Source organism: Rhincodon typus, unplaced genomic scaffold, assembly GCF_021869965.1.
Source record: "Rhincodon typus isolate 14 unplaced genomic scaffold, sRhiTyp1.1 hic_rhity00000660, whole genome shotgun sequence".
In the NCBI taxonomy this organism is placed as follows: Eukaryota; Metazoa; Chordata; class Chondrichthyes; order Orectolobiformes; family Rhincodontidae; genus Rhincodon; species Rhincodon typus.
The window spans coordinates 26,719-47,695 of record NW_025966298.1 but is presented as its reverse complement, the minus strand read 5'-3'; the positions used below and the strand labels follow the sequence as shown (position 1 = coordinate 47,695).

Below are 20,977 nucleotides of genomic sequence, written 5' to 3'. Positions count from 1 at the left end.
GACATTTTGGAACTGCAAGCTAAAATGTCCACTGTACTTTTTTTTTTACTCATTAACAGGATGAGGGGGTCACTGGCTAGGCAGCATTTATCGCCCATCCCCAGTTGAGTCAACCACATTGCTGTGGATCTGGAGTCACATGAAGGCCAAACAAGGTAAGGATAGCAGTTTCCTTCTCTAAAGGACATTAATGAACAAAATGGATTTTTCTGACAATTGACATTGGATTCACCATCATCAGTAGATTCTTAATTCCAGATATTTTTATTGAAATCAAATTCCACCATCTGCCGTGGCGTGATTCAAACCTGGGTGCCCAGAACATTATCTGGGAATTTGCATTAACAGTCCAGTGCTGATACCACTAGGCCATCACCTCCCCACTTTGAGTGGTCAAAACAAAATTCAGTTTTGCAACATAAACAGTGTTGCAATAAAGGCTTCTAAAGCTGTAAAAATGCAAATCAGTGTTAAACAGAAACAACTCTACCAGTCTTACTAGGTATTTACATTTTGAAATAAATTTACATTTAAGGCACACCTTGATAAAAACATTTGATCAATAAACTTTTGTACTTTTTGATAAATGAATAGCTATGGTAAGATACTTGCCTGTTTATTTAAAGGTCTAAATAAGCAATCCCGCCACGTCACTAAAGCAAGCTGTAAGGTATAAAACAAAAAACAAAACTGTGAAGCAATGATTGCTGACAAGTAAATGGCTTTCAACCATTGTTCCCAAATGGTAACAAGTCTTCTGCAAACGTTCAAAAATAAATAAACTGATACATTTAATATTCTTTGGAGAGTTTTTATAAACAACATAAAATAAAATATCTATTTTATAAACTAATAGCTCTCATACTCTCACATTCTTCAGATAGGCTCAGATTCACTATAATATCATGAATGAGGTCTGAGAGTTGAAAATTGAGTTTTTCCATTAGATCAGAGCGTGCTTAAATCATGTTTGTTAGAAATTCTATCAAATTCTGTTCTTTATTTCCTTTGGTCACAAGTTAATAACTAGAGAACATTAATTCAAATTAAATTCAATTAGATTGAATTCAATTTTTTTTTAAAATGGAGAGAATTAGAAAGATAGGGCTACCAGCAAAAATGATACTTTCATAACGTTATAAATGATACTTGAGAAAATTAAATCACGAGATTTATTGGCAAAGGCCTCAGGAATGGAAACAGCATGCAGTTACAGTAAGCTCCTGCGATGTAAAATTCTATGACAAATTAATGTCTGCTCTTTGTTACTTAAATATTCAGTGGGTATATATCATATGTAGGTTGGGTCCAAATTCATTATGACATCAGGGCAATATCACATATTACTTTCAGAAGGGTAATCAGTTGATGTAATACTTTGTACTTGCATATTGTCTGCCAATTGACAAGGTGACAGTAACAAATTAAGACTCCATTTTAAATTTCATAAAACTCAGCAAAGAAACATTCCTACAAGAAGAAAAAATTCCAGGGGAAAGGAGCACCTTCTGGGGTTAACAAAGGAATATAAACATAGTGTTACATTGAAAGAAAGTGATCAATTCTGTTAAGATTAGTGGATCAACAGAATAATAAAAAGTAGCAAAGAATAACAAAAGATTGAAAAAATAGATAACTGGAGAAACACATATACTAAGAGTTGCTTCAGGTATTTTAAAAAAAAGAGTAAAATAAATAGTGGTCCTCTGTAGAGACTGTATTTTGGGAATTAAAAACGGTGGGCATAGTGAAGATATTTGTATCCTCTATGGTCCAGAAATAAAATAAATTAAAAATAATTTAACTCATGAGATGAAATGACAAAAGGAATTTAAAACAACGAAAGCCTGACAAGTCCCCATGTTTTGGTGGGCTTCACTGTAAAGTCTTAAAAGAATAAGCCATTGAAATAATAGGCAAATTGCTTATAATTTTCCAAAATTCCCCAGATTCTGGAAAGGTCCCATCAGATTGGAAAATAGAAATAGTACTTTATTCAGTGAAGAAGGTAGACAGAAAGGAGGAAACTGCAGAGTAGTTACCTTAACAGCTGTCATAGGGAAAATGCTATAATCTATTATTCTAGAGGTTTCAGCAGGGTACTTGGGAAATCACAACATGATCACATAGAATCGACATGATTTTGTGAAAGGAAAACAGTGTATGACTAATTTATTGGAATTACTTCTAAAAAAAAGACTAAGAGGTTACGTGGATTACAGGGTAACTGCAGAAGTGACTAACATGAATTTCCAGTAGGCATTTGAAAAATCTCTACAAGTATTATTACACAGGGTCAGAGATCATGGTGCAAGTGGTAGCATATTAGGATGAAGAGAGGATTAGTCAGCTAACATGAGAAAAAAAAAAGAGCAGGGACGAATGGATTATTTTTGAGTTGGCAAATGGAAAAGTGGATGCAACAGGAAACAGTGCTGGGAACTCAACTATTTACATTTGGATGAACGGAGCAAGTGTACCAATGCTAAATGTGTTGATGACATAAAAATAAGTTACAAATGTAATCACAATGACAGTCAACAAAGGGTGTGAAATGTAAACTTGGCATCTTTGATAGGAAGGAGAAAAGCAGCATATTATTTAAATGGAGAGATTGCAGAACTCAGATACAGAGATGCACAAGTAGATGCATCAGAAAAAAGTTAGTATGTAGGTTCAGCAAATTATTAGAAAGGCAAATGGAATGATTCCCCTTGTGGAAAAGGCTAGAACTAGGGAACACTGTTTAAAAGTAAGGTACTTTCATCTGAAACGAAGCTGGGAATTTATTTCCTCAGAGGGTAGAGTGTGTGTAGAGTTTAAATAGCTCACGTGTTAAACTAATCACCATGCATTCAAGTTCCATGCTATATTTCACTTGTACTTGCCACCTATTGAGTGCAGTACATCAATTCCCAAGAACTCTGTGGTAAAGCATTCTGCTCAATATGCTCAGAATTAGCATCAGCACAGAAAACCAAAAACACTATGCTGTGCAACATGTGAGGTAAGAACAAGTCATTTGCAATTCAGTGATGTCTCATATGCTTCCAAGTGCTTTTTAAACACCATTTCTGGTCTGTGTACATGGCTGTGCAACTTACACATGGACCCATTTTGTTTTCACCACTCTGGTTGTCAAATCCTGTGCCAAATTAGCTTTAAATTAATGGGACACAAAAGTATGAAGTCAAGCTAACCAACCAAAATTAGCTTTGAATTAATGGGACACAAAAGTATGAAGTCAAGCTAACCAACCATTAAATCGAATTACCATTAATAAAATGTACATCTCCATGGCTCACTGAGGAAAATATTTTATGTGTATTTTTTATATATATCTCCTACCTCCCGCCACCCAAGAACAGCTCGTCAATTTGTCCATTAGCACACTGCATCTTCTTGCAGCATCGTTAAACCCAGATAGAATACTAGATTCAATTCATTTTTATGCTTTGGCCTTCACTGAATCATGCAAACCACACTATAAATGGAAGGATCACCCAATAAGGGGAAGATACATTTTTGTTTTATCTGTTCATGGGCTGTGAGCATCACTTGCAAGGCCAGCATTTATTGCCCATTCCTAATAATTTTTGGAAAAGGTAGCAGCGAGCTGCACTCGTGAACTGCAGCAGTCTTTAAAGTGCAGGGTCCCCACAATAATGTTAGCAAGGGAGGTCCAGGATTTTGACCCAGAGACAGTGAAGGAACAGCAATATTGTTCCAAGTCAAGATGGTATGTGACTTGGGGTATCTTGGAGGTGGTGGTGTTCCCACACTGTCTTTGTCCTTCTCGGTAGGAGAGACAGCAATTTGGATCATGCTTAAAAACCTTAGATGAGTTGCAGCAGTGCATCTTTTTAGATAGTGTACATTGCAGCTACTGTGCATTAGTAGTGAAGGTAGTGAATATTGAAGGGAGCTTATGGAATGCCAAGCAAACAGGTTTTGTCCTTGAGTGTTCAAGCTTTGAGAGATGTCAGAGCTGCACTCATTCCAGATGCAATAGGATGAATGGTAAGGAAAGAACGAGCAGGTTTTTCCCATGTTTAGTTTTCTCACCATGTGCTACAGCTTACCATGGCAGATAATGTCCTTCTGGAATTGGCCACCTAGGGTCAGTAATGGTGCTACTAAGGCAATCTTGGCAATGGGCACTAAAGTCTCTCACTAACAGTACATTCTGTGCCCAGTTTACTCTCCATGCCTTTAGCAAGTAGTTTTCAACATGGAGAAGAACTAATTTTATCAGAAGAGGCAGAGTGGTAGTTGGTAATCCGCAAAATTCGGCAAATCGGTGGTCTGACCTGTTAATGGGACAGAACATATTCAAGTATGTTGATGGCGGTGTCTGGGAGATTGGCTGTAAGTTATGGTTAAGTAAGTGACAATATTAGACTTATGCTTAGCAGGTCTGTGGAACAGCTCTCCCAAGCACAGCACTAGTATCCAAATCTAGTGAGGATTTTACAAGTCCTTACACCTTTAAAATGAACTGCTTGCCTCGTTGAGATTGGTTAAATTAGCACAGACCATAATGGAAACTGGGAAATTACTGATCATTAAGATTCAATATTACAGTGAGTAGCACACAGGAAATTTACAAATGAACTTTAGTGAAAAATACGGTTCAACCATTTGAAATACAAGTCTAAATAAAAGAGGAATGGAAAATCTTTGTCATTTCCCAGGCCTACTTCAGTGCCCAGTAGTCCATGCTTACTCAGCTTTTTCTGCTACGCCATTTCAGAGGGTAACTGATTGCTGAAGAATTAGGGTCACAAAAGTGAGCAGGAAAGTTAGATTTTCTTTCCTGAAGGGCCGACCAAACTTGTGGCAAATCAGCAGTTTCATGATCATCATTACTCAGACTTGCCTTTATAGTTCACACCTATCAACAGCTCAGCTCCAAGAGCTCACACTCACTGACATCTCAATCCCCTTGGGACTTCATTCCATCTATGGCATGACACCTGTGACATTATCAGTAATGCACAATCATGAGCAGCCACCACCCACAAGTGGAGCACAGGAAGTGTCAGACAATGAATTTCATTCCCTTGTCTTAGTACAAGGATAACTTACTTTACTTTCACTATTGCAGATGAATCAGACCTTTTTTTTTGATTTGGGTAGACTTAACAATTGAACTGGTACCCAAGAAAAGCATTTAAACTTCAGTATTAACCAAGCTCAATTATCGGATGAGAATGAACAGTACTGCAATTCAATTTGAAGAGATATAAAGTCATCATTGGCATTTTAATTATTCTTTGATAAGATTATAAGAAACAGGGGTAGGAATAGGCCATTCAGCCTTAAGTCTGTCCTACCATTCAATAAGGTCATGGCTAATGTGCCTCAGGCCTCAACTCCTCTTTTGTGCCAGCTCCTCAAAGTCTTCAACTCCCTAGTATTTGAAAAATCTACCTTTTTGTTCTTTAGAAATCTTCAGTGATGTAGCCTCCACAACTCTCTGGGGTAGAGAATTCCAGACATTCACTACCCTCTAGGAGTAGGGATTCCTTTGCATCTGTTTTAAATTAGTCCCTTTATTCTGGAGCTATATCTGCAAATTTGAGATTTTCCCCACTAATGGAAATATCTTCTCAACATCTTACTTGTCAAGTCCCCTAGGAATCTTGTTTCAATAAGATCACTTGTCATTCTTTGAAACTCTAATGAATAAAGGCCTTAATCTGTTTAGCTGCGCTTGATAAGTCAACACTTTCAACCCAGGAAACAACCTAAGGAACCTCTTGAACTGCCTCCAATGCTAACATATCCTTTTTTCACTGTCTACAGCAACAATTAAACTGTTTTAAATCTTACTGTGTCCCTTAGAATGGTCAAATATATATTAAGCCATTTCTTGCTTGTGATGTCATATTTCAACTGCTTTTGGTGCTCTCAGTCAACAAATATTGCATAAAACTAAGTTATCATTTCAGATTGCACTGTTTAAAACTAAAGAGAGCTTTTTTTCGATAAAACATTTTATCTTACGTGCAATTCAAGCGGCTTATGATTAATGGCTGTGTTCCATGAGCAGCAGTGTAATCTACTTGCTTCAACCCTAACAAAAAGTTACTTTCGAGTACCCACGTGTAAAAGAAAGGTCTGGGATTGAGCACTTTAGCTATGAAGAAAGGTTGCATAAGCTTAGGTTGCTTTCTTTGGATCAGAGAAGCTGGAGGAGGGTCTGATAGAACTGCGTAAGATTACAAGGGGCATGGACAGGGTTGATAGAAAGCAATTATTCTCCTTAAAAGGGTCAAAACAAGGGGGCACACTTTTAAGGTGAAAGGCAGGAGGCTTTGGAGAAGATTTTAGGAAACAGATTTTCACCCAGAGGGTGGAGGAGTCTGGAATGCAGTTAAGGCAAGTAACCTCAAACTTTTAAATGTACTTGGATGAACACTTAAAACATCATAACATTGAAAGCGATGGGCCTAGTGCTGGAAAGTGGGATTAGTGCCGATTTAGTGCTGAAGGGCCTCTTTTGTACTGTATGATTCTATGACCTGATGTGGGAAGTGAAATATTCAGAGTAATTAGTGAGGAAAGAATAAAAAGGAAAAATACTATATTAAGGTAGTTATTGTGATCACCTGATCTGGATGTGCTAAGCATTTGAACGCATCAATAAACGAGACACGGTGTGAACTGAAATTAACATGACACAAAGCATTTCTACGTCATTCCTACATATAAAGTGACCGGATTTCAAACTAACAGCTTTATTCTTACAGGAGCTTTTCTTGAAAGAGATATTGTTCATTGTGTCTGGAATTCAGAGGTAACATCAAACTTTCAATTCCTACTTGATAAGATAGTGGTGGAGTCTTGTTCTAGAGATGTTTGATACAATGGTGCACTCACTTCAGAATCAACCATGTTCAGGAATAGAGTTATTGAAGTAACTAAGTTTTCATAACAATCTAGGTAACACCAAATATTGTGACCACTTATTTTAAAATTCTAGAAAATCAAATAAATGGTTCCAACTAGGTCATGATAACAGGCATAAAGAATACAACCGGTTCAGATATAAATTTTTATAAATGAAAAACGACAGTTCCTTACTGAATATATTTCATAAATTCCTTTACGTCCTTCATCACATTCACGACGGACCCAATGTCGATTGAGGTAGGCACAGATTCCATTCAATACCTTGCTAGAAAACCTGTAATCTTCCCATTGCTGGGTATAAAACTTCAATACACTTTCATCCATCAAATCTTCACCATCCTATGGAAGAAAAGAAAGACAACTTTTTTTCTTTTGTAAACGACTTGCAACATGAATCAAGAATGCACAGAATATTTACAAATTGATCCAACAATGAATTTTTTTTAGAATTTACAAATTAATCTAGATAGGTCACATTGTTACATGCCACAGGAACTTAAATCACCTTACTCAGAAGATAATTTTGAAAAGCTTTAATAAGCCACGTTACATCTGGAAGAAAAACCAAATTACTCATCTGATCTGAACTGCCTACAGCGTTATTTCTAACAGTAGGAACACAATAACCTATAACCAACTTATTCTAATAAATATTGATGAAAAAAGATCTTTCATTGTGTTCATGCAACTGCACAATAATAGCTACTTATACAATGGAGGTGCTGTTCGCAAAGACAGGAGTTTTAGTCAGAAATGTAAAAGTTCAGGGCTGAGATCAAAAACACTTCCTAAGGCCCCAATATATCATGCATAAAGGTTCAAATATAAATAATGGTGAGGCAATATACACTGCTCAATAATTCATTTAAAATGTTCACCTTGCAACAAAGGCATCATAGCTTTAGAAACACTCCAGAAGCATTAAATACTATTGCATGACCATTATGGTGAACAATAAGAGTCAGTATTCTTGTCCAGAAAACTAACAGACCACAAGTTGACAGTTAGTCTAACATCAAGGTGGTGACTAAACAGAATGTCACTACAGGTGAGATGATTCTGTAACTTTTCATTTCTTTCACAGCAAGGTTTGTGGAAGATGAATAAAGATAAACTTACTGTTAGGTTTTGAGGTTAATAAATGTGGCTTTTTTCTACATTAAGAAATTTAAGATGTAAAGTTTACTGTAATGCTTTGTAATAAAATTAGTTCCATTTTATCACCTCTAACATATCACAATATATTGAAGAACTGCTCACAATTGATTACTTTGATGTACATAATTATTGAATTGGTAAATAATGCAAGCATCATCTGTCAGTTGTATAATGATTGAGGAAATAATGATGGCCAGGACACCAGAACTCTTACTTCAGAGTGCAATCTTTAACATCCTGTTGAATGAGCCGACAGGATACATATCTCATATCAGAGAATACACTGAAAGCTTAGAATACTTTTGATTCCTAGCCCTCTTGGTTGCTTCATCTTTCCCATTCAAAGTATTCTTCAGCACACCTTCCGTTAAACAATCCGCCAAACGTACCTGCTCACAGTCATTGCTTGGTCCAATTTTGCTCTGGATACACAGAAAATTAAACAGCTGGTGGAACATGTCAACTGGTTAACAGGGGCAACTTAATGTGGACGAAGAGAGAACAATGTATCTTGACAGTAAAGACAAGGAATGAATCACACACTTAACGGAAAGACCCAGTCATGTGTGCTGAATAGAGACACCTGGAGGTCCAAATACATAGCTCCCTGAATGTGGTAGTTAAACTTATAAAATATCTAATAACATCTATAAATTGGGACATACATTATAGATACAAATATTAAGTTGGCTTAAACTATTGTGTATAGTTTTGGTGTTCTGTAATAAAAAAAACTTGCTGTGCCTTTATTTGTTATTTAATGAGATGTGGGCATCGCTGGCAAGGCCAGTATTTGTTTCTGCCCTCAAACCAAGTGGTTAAGGCAGCCATTTCAGAAGTCTGTTAAGAGTCAACCACATTGTTGTAGCTCTGCAGTCACACGTAGGCCAAATCAGGTGCTCACAAGATTTCCTTTCCTTTCCTTAAAAGCTCATTAGTGAACCAGGTGGGTTTTATGATATTTTATGAGTTCCATGGTCACTATGACTTACACTAGCTTTCAATTCCAGATTTCGTAACTGAATTTAACTTCTCTCAGCCCCTTATACAGCTGCCACAGTGGGATTTGAATCCAACTCTTGACAGCAAATTAGTCTTTGCCTTTGGATTATTAGTTCAGTGATATCACTACTACAAGATCATGGTGCCTTTGAAGTAGTGCCAGAATGATGTCTGGGATAGAATGTTCTTAATAGCTTGAGTCTATTTATATTGGAACAAATAAAATCAAAAGGAGTTTATAAGAGGGAGATTGTTTTGTTAAGGTGGACAGGGAAGAACTATTCCTTCTGGGTGACTGTGACAAGGGTGTCAGCAAATTTAAGAGTCACCAAAGGAATAAGAAAACAGACCAAACAGGTCAACATTTCCATAGCTGTTGGGAGATTGATATCACCCATCCTAAATGGATTGCTGGATGGTCTTTGGTTTTCAGACTGATTTTAAGTAATCTTCTCAAAATAACATCACTGATCTAGCCATAAAGTAAATGCAAGGCAATGTATTAAAGCAATCAAAGAGCAGTACCTCAATGCTTTGAATGCACACCTTGCAGTCTTTGAGATTCAACAATAAGTTGAACAGTTTCTGACTATTCTTTCTGCTCTCATTTTATTTTAATTCTTTGTATGCTTTGGTTTTAGTCAGGTTTTCTTCTGTTTTTGTTGTTAGGCATCAAGAGTTCATAATTCCTTCATTCATAACTCCTCTGAATGCATTTTGTTTTAAAACTTGTCTTTATTGCCAATCCTATAGACTCTGCACAGCAGAGTTTTTATTGTCTCTCATCTTCCACCCCATTCTCAACACCCCTAACCCCCGAATTTCATCTGCTTAAAACCCATTATATTTCTAACTTCTCCCCAATTTTAATGAAAGATCATCACCATAAAATATTAATCATTTCTTTCTTCAAAAATGCTGTGTCATCAGCTAAGTATTGCTTAAAGGTTTTCAGTTTTTAATGTTGGAATTGCCAGAACCTTAGCTCAGTTAGGGCATCATCACCTTGCGCAGAAGGCTGTGGGTTCAAACCTTGACTCAAACACATCTGGTTAAAATGTGATTCAGATAAGATGTTAAAATGGTTCCAATGGAGGAGCGTATTATCCCACAGTACTGTTGAAAGAGCAAATGTTTTTTCTGGTATCATGGCCAAGATTTATCCTTCAACCAATACCACTAAGATGCATCTCATTTGTCATCTGTAGGATTTTGCTGTGTGCAAATTCCTGCTATGTTACTTTTAACAACAGCACTGATTACAGTCCAAAAATCATTGGCTGTGAATTGACTTGAAAAGTCTTATGGAATTTGAAAGGTACCAGATGGAATTCCTTTTTGCAGGCCCTGGATGAGGACACACAAAACAGATTATTTGAAGTCAGAATAGTCCAATTATATCTTACCAAAGGCCAGAGAGCAGATTATTCATTAACCTTGCAGATAAGGAAGGGGCAGGTTTATGGGGTTATTTTCTTTTTAAATAGCCTCGTCAAATAATCAGGGTGTACAACATTTAAAGAGTTTTCGTCCATTTTTAGAAACAGGTCAGTTCATTCAGATTAGATCTGGCAAGTGGAAAGCTTTAAATTAAAGTAGTAGATGCTAGTTATCTGAAAAAGAAAAGATAGATTAAGATTTTTGAGTTTAACCTTAATCATGAATTTCATGGTTAGACGGAGAGGTCCTTTCCATAGCACTGAAAAAGACCAAGCTGGACAAATTTTTAAAAAAGTACAACGTGTAGCAGTATAAAAATTAAATGTATAACTGGGTAATCTGGTTATTTAGTTATCAAGGGGTTTAATGTGTCAAACTCCAAGAAAATCTGATTTGTTATTCTGCAGTAAGATTAAAAGTTTAACTATATTGTATAATGATTATGGTATTTGACTAACAACTTAAAAATGCGAGGTCTCATCATGGCAGGTTGTGAAATTGCATCAAATAAGTTTGGTAAATGTGTGACCTGGCAACAGATGAAGTGTTATTAACACTGTCACAATTTCAGAAGCAAACTAGCAAGCCTTCAAGGAACCGACCAGCCACTGCCACTTAGTCTAGTTGAATGCAACTCCAGTCCCATAATATGTGGTTGACTCCCAATACTCCCTCAACAAACATGATCGGACATCAGATAATGGAATGTAGGCTACACTACAAAACAAGAATTATATAGGAAACACAGTAAAGAAACAGTATATTCACAGCTCAGTTATATGTGCTAAGTTTAGATTCCACACAAATCACTTCCATTCCAGCCACCCAATCTCAGATTCTTTCCATTCCCTTTTCTCATCCGGTTTCTGTTTGCAACCTTCTGAGCTCTTTGCCTCAAATCACTTGTGATACCAAGTTCTAAATTCTAGTCACTGAGCTAAAATCCCCCAATGCATTTAACAAGTCACATAAGAAACCTGCGCTTCATTTAGTCAAATACATGAGTCTCAAAATCGTGGTTTCAACATATCTATGGTCGGAGAACTGAGCTTCCTGGTGATTTTTTTAAATCATGTATTTCAGTAAGAAGTTTTATAAAAAAAAACGCACCAATTTTTTTAGCCGAGGAAGAGGATTTTTTTTTTCTGTTTCCAATATCATGTGCCTTTGTGTTCACCTAACAGTGAGAAAAGGTCTTGGTGATATACAAACAAGTAGTCACGATCATAATGTACTCGAGGAAAACCTTGGGCTTGCAGACATTATAAGTTTCCCAGTAGAAGTTCCAAGAACTACGTGTTAGTTATTATCAATAAGGCATTTTGGACAGTTTCAAGAATTTCAGATTATAACCATTGTTTCAATTTTTTTTCCAGTCAGTATTCATTAATAATGATTCAGCTATTACCATTTCCATCTTCCCAATGTTAATTTTGTTTTCTTTACTTGCCCTATTATCACCTTTCCTCTTATAATTACTCCTTAACAGGGTCATTTCAGACCTCAGAGAGTAGTCACCCCTGTCCTCTTATGACTCACCCCAGCCCAGGTAAGAATCAAGTCAGGGATACAGGCAATGGTCAACAGCACGATCAGAGAATTTTCAATGATGAGAGCTAGGAGTTCAAGGGTCAACTGCTACTTACAAGTGAGCAATCAATGGAAAGAGGATTTGTAGAGCCTTTAAGCACACAGGAAGACAATGGGAAACCATCTTATGCATTGTTTTCTCTCATCATATTGCTTAAATGAGCTTTAAAATGAAAGACTCTTACCAGCAAGTGACAAGGAAAGACCAGGACCGCAACGCATGAAGTAAGAAGCAAAGGACCCATCCTCAGACAGATGTAACTAACTTGTGTCCTATCTCAGGACTTTCCACTACGTTCCCCAGTCCTCTTTAAAAACCTGTGTACTTCAAATCATTCAGCTGAAACATCTACATTATTGCTCACTCTGAAAGGTGTTGTTTAGTATGTCAGGTATTCCACATGCTTTTTGTTTCTATTATAGATTCCTCACCTCCTGATAGGGATAAGCAATAATTAGCAAGCCAAGAGCATCCAACTCCTAGAAATATTGTTAACTGGCTTCAAACCATTTACAGACAGTATTACAAACTTCTGATTCATTTTCTCTATTTTAAATTTATTGGGGTCTCTTTGCACCATTTCCCCACCACCTTCAAATTCGCCATCTTCCTCTTCTCAAAAAACAGCATATCCTCGAAGATTATGCCCATATCATTTTTCTCCTTAAAATTTTTTTTCTCCAAGCAAGTTTCTTATCCTGCTGTAATACTAAAATGGCTCAAAATTGCAAAATGATATCCTATCTGACTATGACTGCACCCTTTTTACATGCCTTTTTGCAGCCTTTAACAGGGTCAACAACACTATCCTCCTTCAAACCTCTTCATCGGCATCCTGCTGCAAGGAACTGCATACCTGCTTCAATACATACCTAATCGTAGCCTGAGCATTCCCTGGTTTATTTGACCCCTCCTATTTCTCTCAGCTACATGTTGTCCCTCAGTGATCTGGAAATAACCTTAGTTTCCACATGGACACTGACAAAATGCAGCATTACTTCACCAACTACAACTATTCAACTACTTCGAAATTATCCAAATCTTTGCCTGACATCTTGTTTTGGCTGGGTTGAAATCTCCTGTTGGGAAGATCAATGTTTCAGCTCATGCACTGCTGAACTTGCATCATTTGTCAAGTTTTAAAGTAGCAGAGGCTCTTCCAACACATTCCTGGCCAGCATCCCACAATCTATTCTCAACAAAAAGTCTGCTGCCCATGTGTTTATCACAATTGTAGATTATTTTGAAATAATGCAATCTGCAGCTCCAGGCCACAATAGTCAATAAGTACATCTAAAAGGCTGGCACATCCTCCCAAATTCACCACAAATTATAAACTGACTTTGGAGCCCTGTACGAAAATTTGGGATATCAGCTTAAAAAAAAAATGGTTCTGAATACTCAATATTGCATGGTTTAAAGGAAAAGGACACAGTTGTAAATTAACTTTTTTTTAAAATGGGTTTTGTATAGAAAACAGTCCTCTTACCTTCAGAAGATTTGTCAAATAATTTTTCAGAAACTCTTTTAGACGTTTGTAGAGTTCCAGCCCTACAAACTGGGCTCCCCCTGGGGTTTGGCCCTTCTGTTTTTTGGCAGCAGCTGTTCCTCCTCCTCGTGCTTGATTTGACTGGTGGACGCTGGTACAATAATTATAAACATGACTGCAGAAGAAGTTAAGGCAGCAAGAAAGAGAGAGTGGCTACATCTTAATAAAATATACAACTTTAACCAGTGAAGCTTGATCCCAATAGATTCATTTGCAGATACAATTGCTTTAAGTCAAATTTATTAACATTTTAAGCCCTAAATGATCTTACACTATATAGACATTCATAGAAGGCTTACAAAGCTCAGAACATTTAAATGCTATGATTCTTTCTTGCACCTAAATCTAATACATTATGATTACAATTATATTTGAAATTAAGGTCAAATAACAGACTACAATCCTACACTGCCTAAAACATGCTTAAAGACAGATTAACTCAAAGATCTTAATTCAGCAAACCGAAAATAATACAAATATAAATGACATAGAAAACTAAACATATTCACTTGATATATTAGCTACAGGAATGAACTAGATAAAACACTAATAACTTTTTCAAATTGGTTACCTAGTGATCACTTAATTTGAAATAAATCATTCATACAAGTATGCATTTAAAAACTGTTCTCAAATACTTTCCTGATATTTTACAAAACTTTTAAAACAACTATTACCAAGCACACTAATCAGTGCAAGTAACATAAATGACCACAACAAATGCCTAAAAAGCTAGTCTGACGGATGGATCTTTGAAACAAGTCCTTTTCCATTCAGATATCTAAGACCTAAATACTTTGTTTACTTTCCTTCTGAAGCAGCTTTTTATTTTATTGAAAACACCCCTTATTCTTAAACCGAAGACACATTTCCAGAATCAAAAAGTAACCAATTATTTGTTACAAGTTAAAATAAGCTCCCAAAAGAAAGAAAAGACTTTGAAATAAATTCCAAGAGTACATTAATCTTGTAAACACACTCCCTAAAGTCTCTTGCTTATTTCACGACCATTTAAATTCAACCTCGTATAGTACATTCGATGCTGTACATAAAATAATCTGGAAACAATTACCAAATTACATGTCAACCTAAATCTGAAGATAAAATAAGAAGGGTCTAGGCCCGAAACATCAGCCTTCCTGCTCCTCTGATGCTGCTTGGCCTGCTGTGTTCATCCAGCTCTACACCTTGTTATCTCAGATTCTCCAGCATTTCCTACTGTGTCTGATAAAATAATTAATGTTTGGAATACACTGTCACACAACTGGTGGCTCATGCTTCCAACAAAACAGAATGATTAGTTTAATTTTAACCTCAATTCATTTAAAATTCTCTCCAGTTACCGTTTTAAAAAACATTCCCTTCTTCAATCAGCATTTGCACCACTAGTATTATTATTTTGAAACATGTTCATTCATCCGTCTAAATTTTCAGAGGAAGGAGTGGAGCAACAAAAAATGGGCTCTTGATTCTTCTCACCTAGCAAATGTATTAGGATGAGTTGTGAGACAGCAACAATGTTAAATAGACAGACAACTATTCATTTTGGAAATATTCACACACAACCGGGAAGTTTGAAGAATACAAAACTCTTCACATTAAATTTAAAGTTGTTAGAAAGCAAATAGAATGTGAGATTGTATTAAGACAGAAGTCAAATTTACACTTATAAAACAAAAAATTCAAACTTTTTTCTTAAAAAAACTTGAATAAATGTGATTTTCCAGAAACACAAAATCAGTATTTTGTGGTGAGTAAACTGCATGGCTGGTTATACAGTTATGAAGCTATTAAACATTCAGTTACACCTCACTCGAAGTACAACTCGTCCTAGGGTTTCCACAGCAAGGCCAGTGTTATAGTGGAAGTTCTTGTCAATTCATGATTGTAAGAGAGCACCTCCACTGCTACCTATGGAGAAGCTTAGGTCCAGTGACAGCAGTATTCTGCCTGTCCAAATTCATGAAGCTGCTTTCCATTTCAATAGAGTAATAACAAAGAAACAACAGGTTCATTATCATTATCACAGCAGAGTACAGGACAATGTTACAAACTGGTGTTTGCAATTGTGATGCTGTCGAAATGTACAAAAGAACTCTGGAAGAGCTCAGTCTTTCTGCATCTGTGGAGATTTGAACGTTGCAGATGCAACATCTCTAACCCAACTTGAGAAAACCAAATGTAAGACAGTAGCTGAAAGGTACTGATCTGGTTGACTGATTGCAGTGGGATGGAGCTAGTTCAAATGATGCTAACAAGTTATCATGGTGAAGACTGAGCAGGTTGACAATCCAACTGTTTTTTTCTCTCCACTGCTGAAAAACGATGTACTCATTAAGATGCAGGCATTAATGCTAGAAAACGGAATACAACCAAATGAAGCAGCACAGCTTAAGCAAACATATCAAAAATAGGCACAATTTAAGAAAAAACAAAATTCAACAAGCTCTGCCACAACTTCAGAATGGCACCACTCCCACCAACCTCATTATAAAATGTACATTTCCAATGGCAGCTACTCTCAGGGCCAACTACCAATTCCTGACAAACTGACGGTATTGTTTTGTTTAGTACTGCAGGACCACATCCAAAAGAAACTAGGTTGACAATACACCTAATCCAATTCGCAATGGATGTAGATGCACAATCAAATACGATCTTATTTTGTACTGGCAATTTCAGCAAGAAAACAAGGACAGCTAATACCAAATACTGTAAACATCACATTGATGTAGTAACATCTTGTACAGTTCAGATTATAATACACAAACACAAATCCCTTAACTCTGCTTTGGTGCATGCTATTCTATCATTCATCACCATTCATGCACAGGCAATGACTCTTATTGGAGATGATCGAACCACCACATCTTGACATTCAATGGGGCTACCAGCACCAAACTTCACCATTATGAGCATCCTGAGGGTTACCACTAACTAGAAACCAAACTGAACTCACCATATAAATACAGCAGCTACAAGAGCAGGTCAGATGTTAGGAATAATATGCAAGTAATTCACCTCCTGACTCCCCAATTAAAAGTCAGGAGTGTGACGGAATATTCCACTCTTGCTTGGATGAGTTCAACTCCAACAACACTGAAGAAGGTTGGCACTGCATTCACAAACGTTCAGTCCTTCCATCATGGATGCCGGGTAGTACTAACCGTATTGCAGCACTGCAAAAATTTGCCAAAGATCCTTAGGCAGCACCTTCAAACCCATGACAAAACCATCTAGAAGGACGAAGGCAGAAGATACATGGGAACACCAACACCTACAAGTTCTCCTTGACTTGTAAATATATTGCCACCCATTCACTGCTTCCGAGTCAACATCCTGGATTTCCTTCTGTAACAGCACTGTAATTCTGCCAGAGCACATGGACTACACCGGTTCAAAAAGGCAGCTCAACACCACCTTTCTCAAGGGCAACTAGGGACAGGCAATAAACACTAGTCGAACAAATGAAGCCCACATTCCACAACTGAATTTTAAAAATCATAGTAAAACAGGGAATTGTTCATTTCCCAGAATCAACAGCATTACTGTTTTTTTCAAATTAAATTTTGTAATTTTTATCCATATCCCATGACTTAAATACCTTTAACAACGTGGATCAAATTTGCCTAAACAAGAACAACCAAGATTTTAAGCTCTACTTGAGAGGGAGAGGATTACTAGCATTTAGGGCTAACCGGCCCAATTCCCTGAAACCCAGGAAGGTTAACATTTATCACAATGCGTCAAGAGTTACAGAAGGCCTTTTTCTTCCATAAACTAGGATAGACTGAAACTGTCCCTCGTCCTTTCGCCTTTTCATTAAAATAATACCTTAATTTAATGTTTTACTAATAATGGCTATGAAATACAACCCAGCTCGAAACATTTCTTACTTCATAGTACATTTTCTATTATACAAATAGATTTTTGAGATATTCAAAAAATATTTATAGAACTCTGCCTCCAGGCATTCTGCCATTTTCACTTAAATTCTTGTAAGCGAGCAGAAGGTTATAACTGATGTCAGTTAACAAAAATGCTGAACATGTAACAGGATACGTATATAGTTCCATGTATCTTGATTTTGCCATGCTCTGTCGGGTGTAAACCTGTTGAATGCCAGCTCGAAGGTCATCCCATATCTGATCCAGGCCTATCTGCTTAAGCCCATGAGGATTTTGGCTCTTGTTTGATGACATTTTCTGTTTTCCTTATAGTTTTCTACAGCAAAGTTCACAGCTAATCAAGTTATGCCTCCATGAGAAGTAGCAGTATAGACTCCTTTCAGTTTCCTGCTGTTAACTTCCAATGAACTTTACTTCCACCAAACTGACTAGATGGACGTTATCTCATCCAACCTGTAATTAAAAAAAAAGTTTCAAGTGAGAAAATTATCCAAATTTTTAAAAATTATTCTTGGATATTGCAAAAATACTTTCTCAAGCTGCACTTCATGCCATTTTATAACAGTAGTATTCTGTATTCAACACCTGAAGTTTGTAACATTTTGTGAACCAAAGTGATGCCAGCAAATAACTAGCAACCTTAGATTTAAAATTTAAGTGCCATAATGAAGTTTTGTTAAGCTGGTCTCAGGTTACAGCAGGACCTACAAAGCTTGTTAAGTCCGTGCTGTCATATCAATCATTGATGCTATTTGATGACATCATATTAGGTCCCTGTGGTGTTAATAAAATGCACTAATGCCACATATTAAATATTTATAACTATTTTGGACAAATTTATGGTCTTAAAACAATTGTGTGATTATTTTTAAAATAATTGCATAAAACCAATAAATTGCAACATATTGAACTTTGCCAGTGTTCATGAAGATAATATGAAGTCATGATTAGTTATCCAAAAGGATTACTTAAATATGGGCTCTTATTCATTCAATCATGGGGTGTGAACTGTGCTGGTTAGGCCAGTTTTCATTTCATTTCCCCAATTGGCCTTGGGGTGATGCTGCAGTCCATTTGGGGTCAAGGGAGTCAGATACACCCATGGTGTTGCTAGGAAGGGAGTTCCAGGATTTTAACCCAGCAAGTGAATGAACGTCAATGAAGTTTCAAGGCAGAATACTGCGTGATTTTGAGAGGAACCTGCAAGTGGTAGTGTTCACATGCATCTTTTGACCTCTAGGTGATGGAGGCTGCAGGTTTGGCAAATGTTGTCAAAGGAGCCTTGATGAATTGCTGCAGGGCACTTTTTAGATGCACGATGGCAGTGGAGGGAGTAAACAGTGAAGGCAGGGTGCAACCAAGTAGGTTACTTTACTTCGAATGGTGGCAGCTTCAAGTGTTGTTAGAGTGGCACTCAGAGACAAGTGTTCACACCCGGCTTATGCTCAGAAAACAAAGTTATTAATGATGACGCAGCATGTGCTCGAAATACCATGAAATGATGGATGATTTGAGTTCTACCTAGAGCCTTGCAAAAGTAAACCTAGCCCTGAGCCCTCTGAGATTGGTAAGAAATTGCTACAACTGAGTTGTCAATATTATTTCACTTCATCGTATTTGAATTTCTACAAGGTTGGGAAACAATTATCACTGAGGTTGTAAATTGAGATTTTTTTCACACCCATTTGACTATTTCAGTTTCTCTCTCCCTCCCCACCCACCCACCCACTCACTCTCCATCTTGCCTATCCTCTTATGTCTTTTGATACATCCAGCTGGACTAATTTAATCACACAGAAGGGGATTCTGTGGAATCAGATGGGATCTCCTTTCTAGATTTCAAATGCAGGCCTTCTCATAAGGGGAATAGTTAAAATAACCCATTAATAGCAGGAATAAGTCTCTTGAGCTTGTTCCACCATTCAGTAGAATAGCTGATCTGATTGCTCCATATTCTCACCCATCCAATGACCTTCAGTCCCTTGCTAACCAAGAATCTGTCTACTTCTGTCTTAAAAAAAATACTCTGCTTCCCCTACCCTTTCATGAAGGATTCCAAAGTCATACAATCCTGAGAAAAAAAAATCTCATCTCCATTTTAAACTGATGACCCCTTATTTTTAAAACAGTGACCTCTAGTTCTATGATTCTCTCACAACAGAAAACGTCCTTTCCACATCCACCCAATTAAGATGCTCTGTCGCAATCAAATCCCCTCTTACTCTTCTAAACTTGGGACGAATACATTTTCTCTTAATGCAACTGACCCATTACAGTTACCAGTCTACAATATCTTCTCTGAACTGCTTCCAATGCATTTTTAAGGAAGGATATCAATTCTGTATATAAAACTACAGATATAGTGTCACCAATGCCCTGTATAACTAAAGCGTAACCTCTCAACTTTTGTATTCTATTCCCCTTACAAAATATGTTAAATGGTTAAGGCCTTCATCAAATCAATTTGAAAAAAGATAATAACACCTCCCTCTAACTCAGTGATGTGCCTGCCTGTGAAGAATTGTTTTTTTTTTAAAATGAAAAAAAAACCAAAGAACTGTGGATGCTGGAAATCAGGAACAAAAACAGAAAATGCTGGAAAAACACAGCATGTCTGGCAGCATCTATGGAGAGAAAACAGAGTTAACATTTCAGGTCAAGTTTCACTTGACTAGTTTAGCTAGACGTGGTGAACTGCCTTTTAAAACAGCTTCAAACTGAATCATTGTTTTTTAATGAATGTATGAAACATTCATTGTTCTGAAGATCAAAACTATACACTATTTTGTTCATGCATTTTCTACGATTAAATCATTGGATGATTTTAAAGCTGTGTCACATTTCTAAAGTATTGCCGTATTCTGCCTTCTATTAAAGAGCATTTACATATAGAATATATTTTATTTCAGTAGATAGTAAATGGAGCAAGGGTACTTTATGCCAATCCCTAGGCGTATCATCATTTCAGTCAAAAATAGGCTGACAAATCGCTGGGAATGCATGGACGGCTTTCTGAGTGTGAACAAACTCTTCAGATTCAGATGGCAAAAATCTTAAAATATTTAATTATGTATAAATTGAATGCAAGTGGAGGGTATGAGTGAAAAATTCACTCGGGCTCCTATAGATGGGAACAGAAACTAGAATTTAAGTTTAAGATATGTATGTGTGTTTGTAATGTGTAGTGCAAATGTAAATGCTTTTTAAAAAAAGTGCAAAAATGGCTCCTGATTTATCTCTCACACGTGGTTTTGTGGAAAAGAATAAAGACAATTTTATATTGCATTAAAAGTGGGACACAGTCAATGGGTTTCAGTTAAAATATGATGCACATAATTATTTTCCCTCCCTTGACTCATTCAACAGCTGCTACAAGCCAAATGCACAGTGATACTAACGAAATGCAAGCAG

The 20,977-nt window shown here is 36.7% G+C and overlaps 1 protein-coding gene across 1 annotated transcript; it reads right to left on the bottom strand.

Annotated features, from left to right (window-relative positions):
• Positions 1-612: 612 nt before the first annotated feature.
• LOC125488393 (cullin-1-like) lies at positions 613-18,014 on the bottom strand (the record flags this gene model as incomplete). Its single annotated transcript, XM_048621434.1, has 4 exons — positions 17,721-18,014; positions 13,599-13,773; positions 7,090-7,257; positions 613-663 (listed from the first exon to the last, which is right to left on the bottom strand). Coding segments are annotated over exons 1-4 (534 nt in total), but the record flags the coding sequence as incomplete, so codon positions are not given.
• Positions 18,015-20,977: the final 2,963 nt, after the last annotated feature.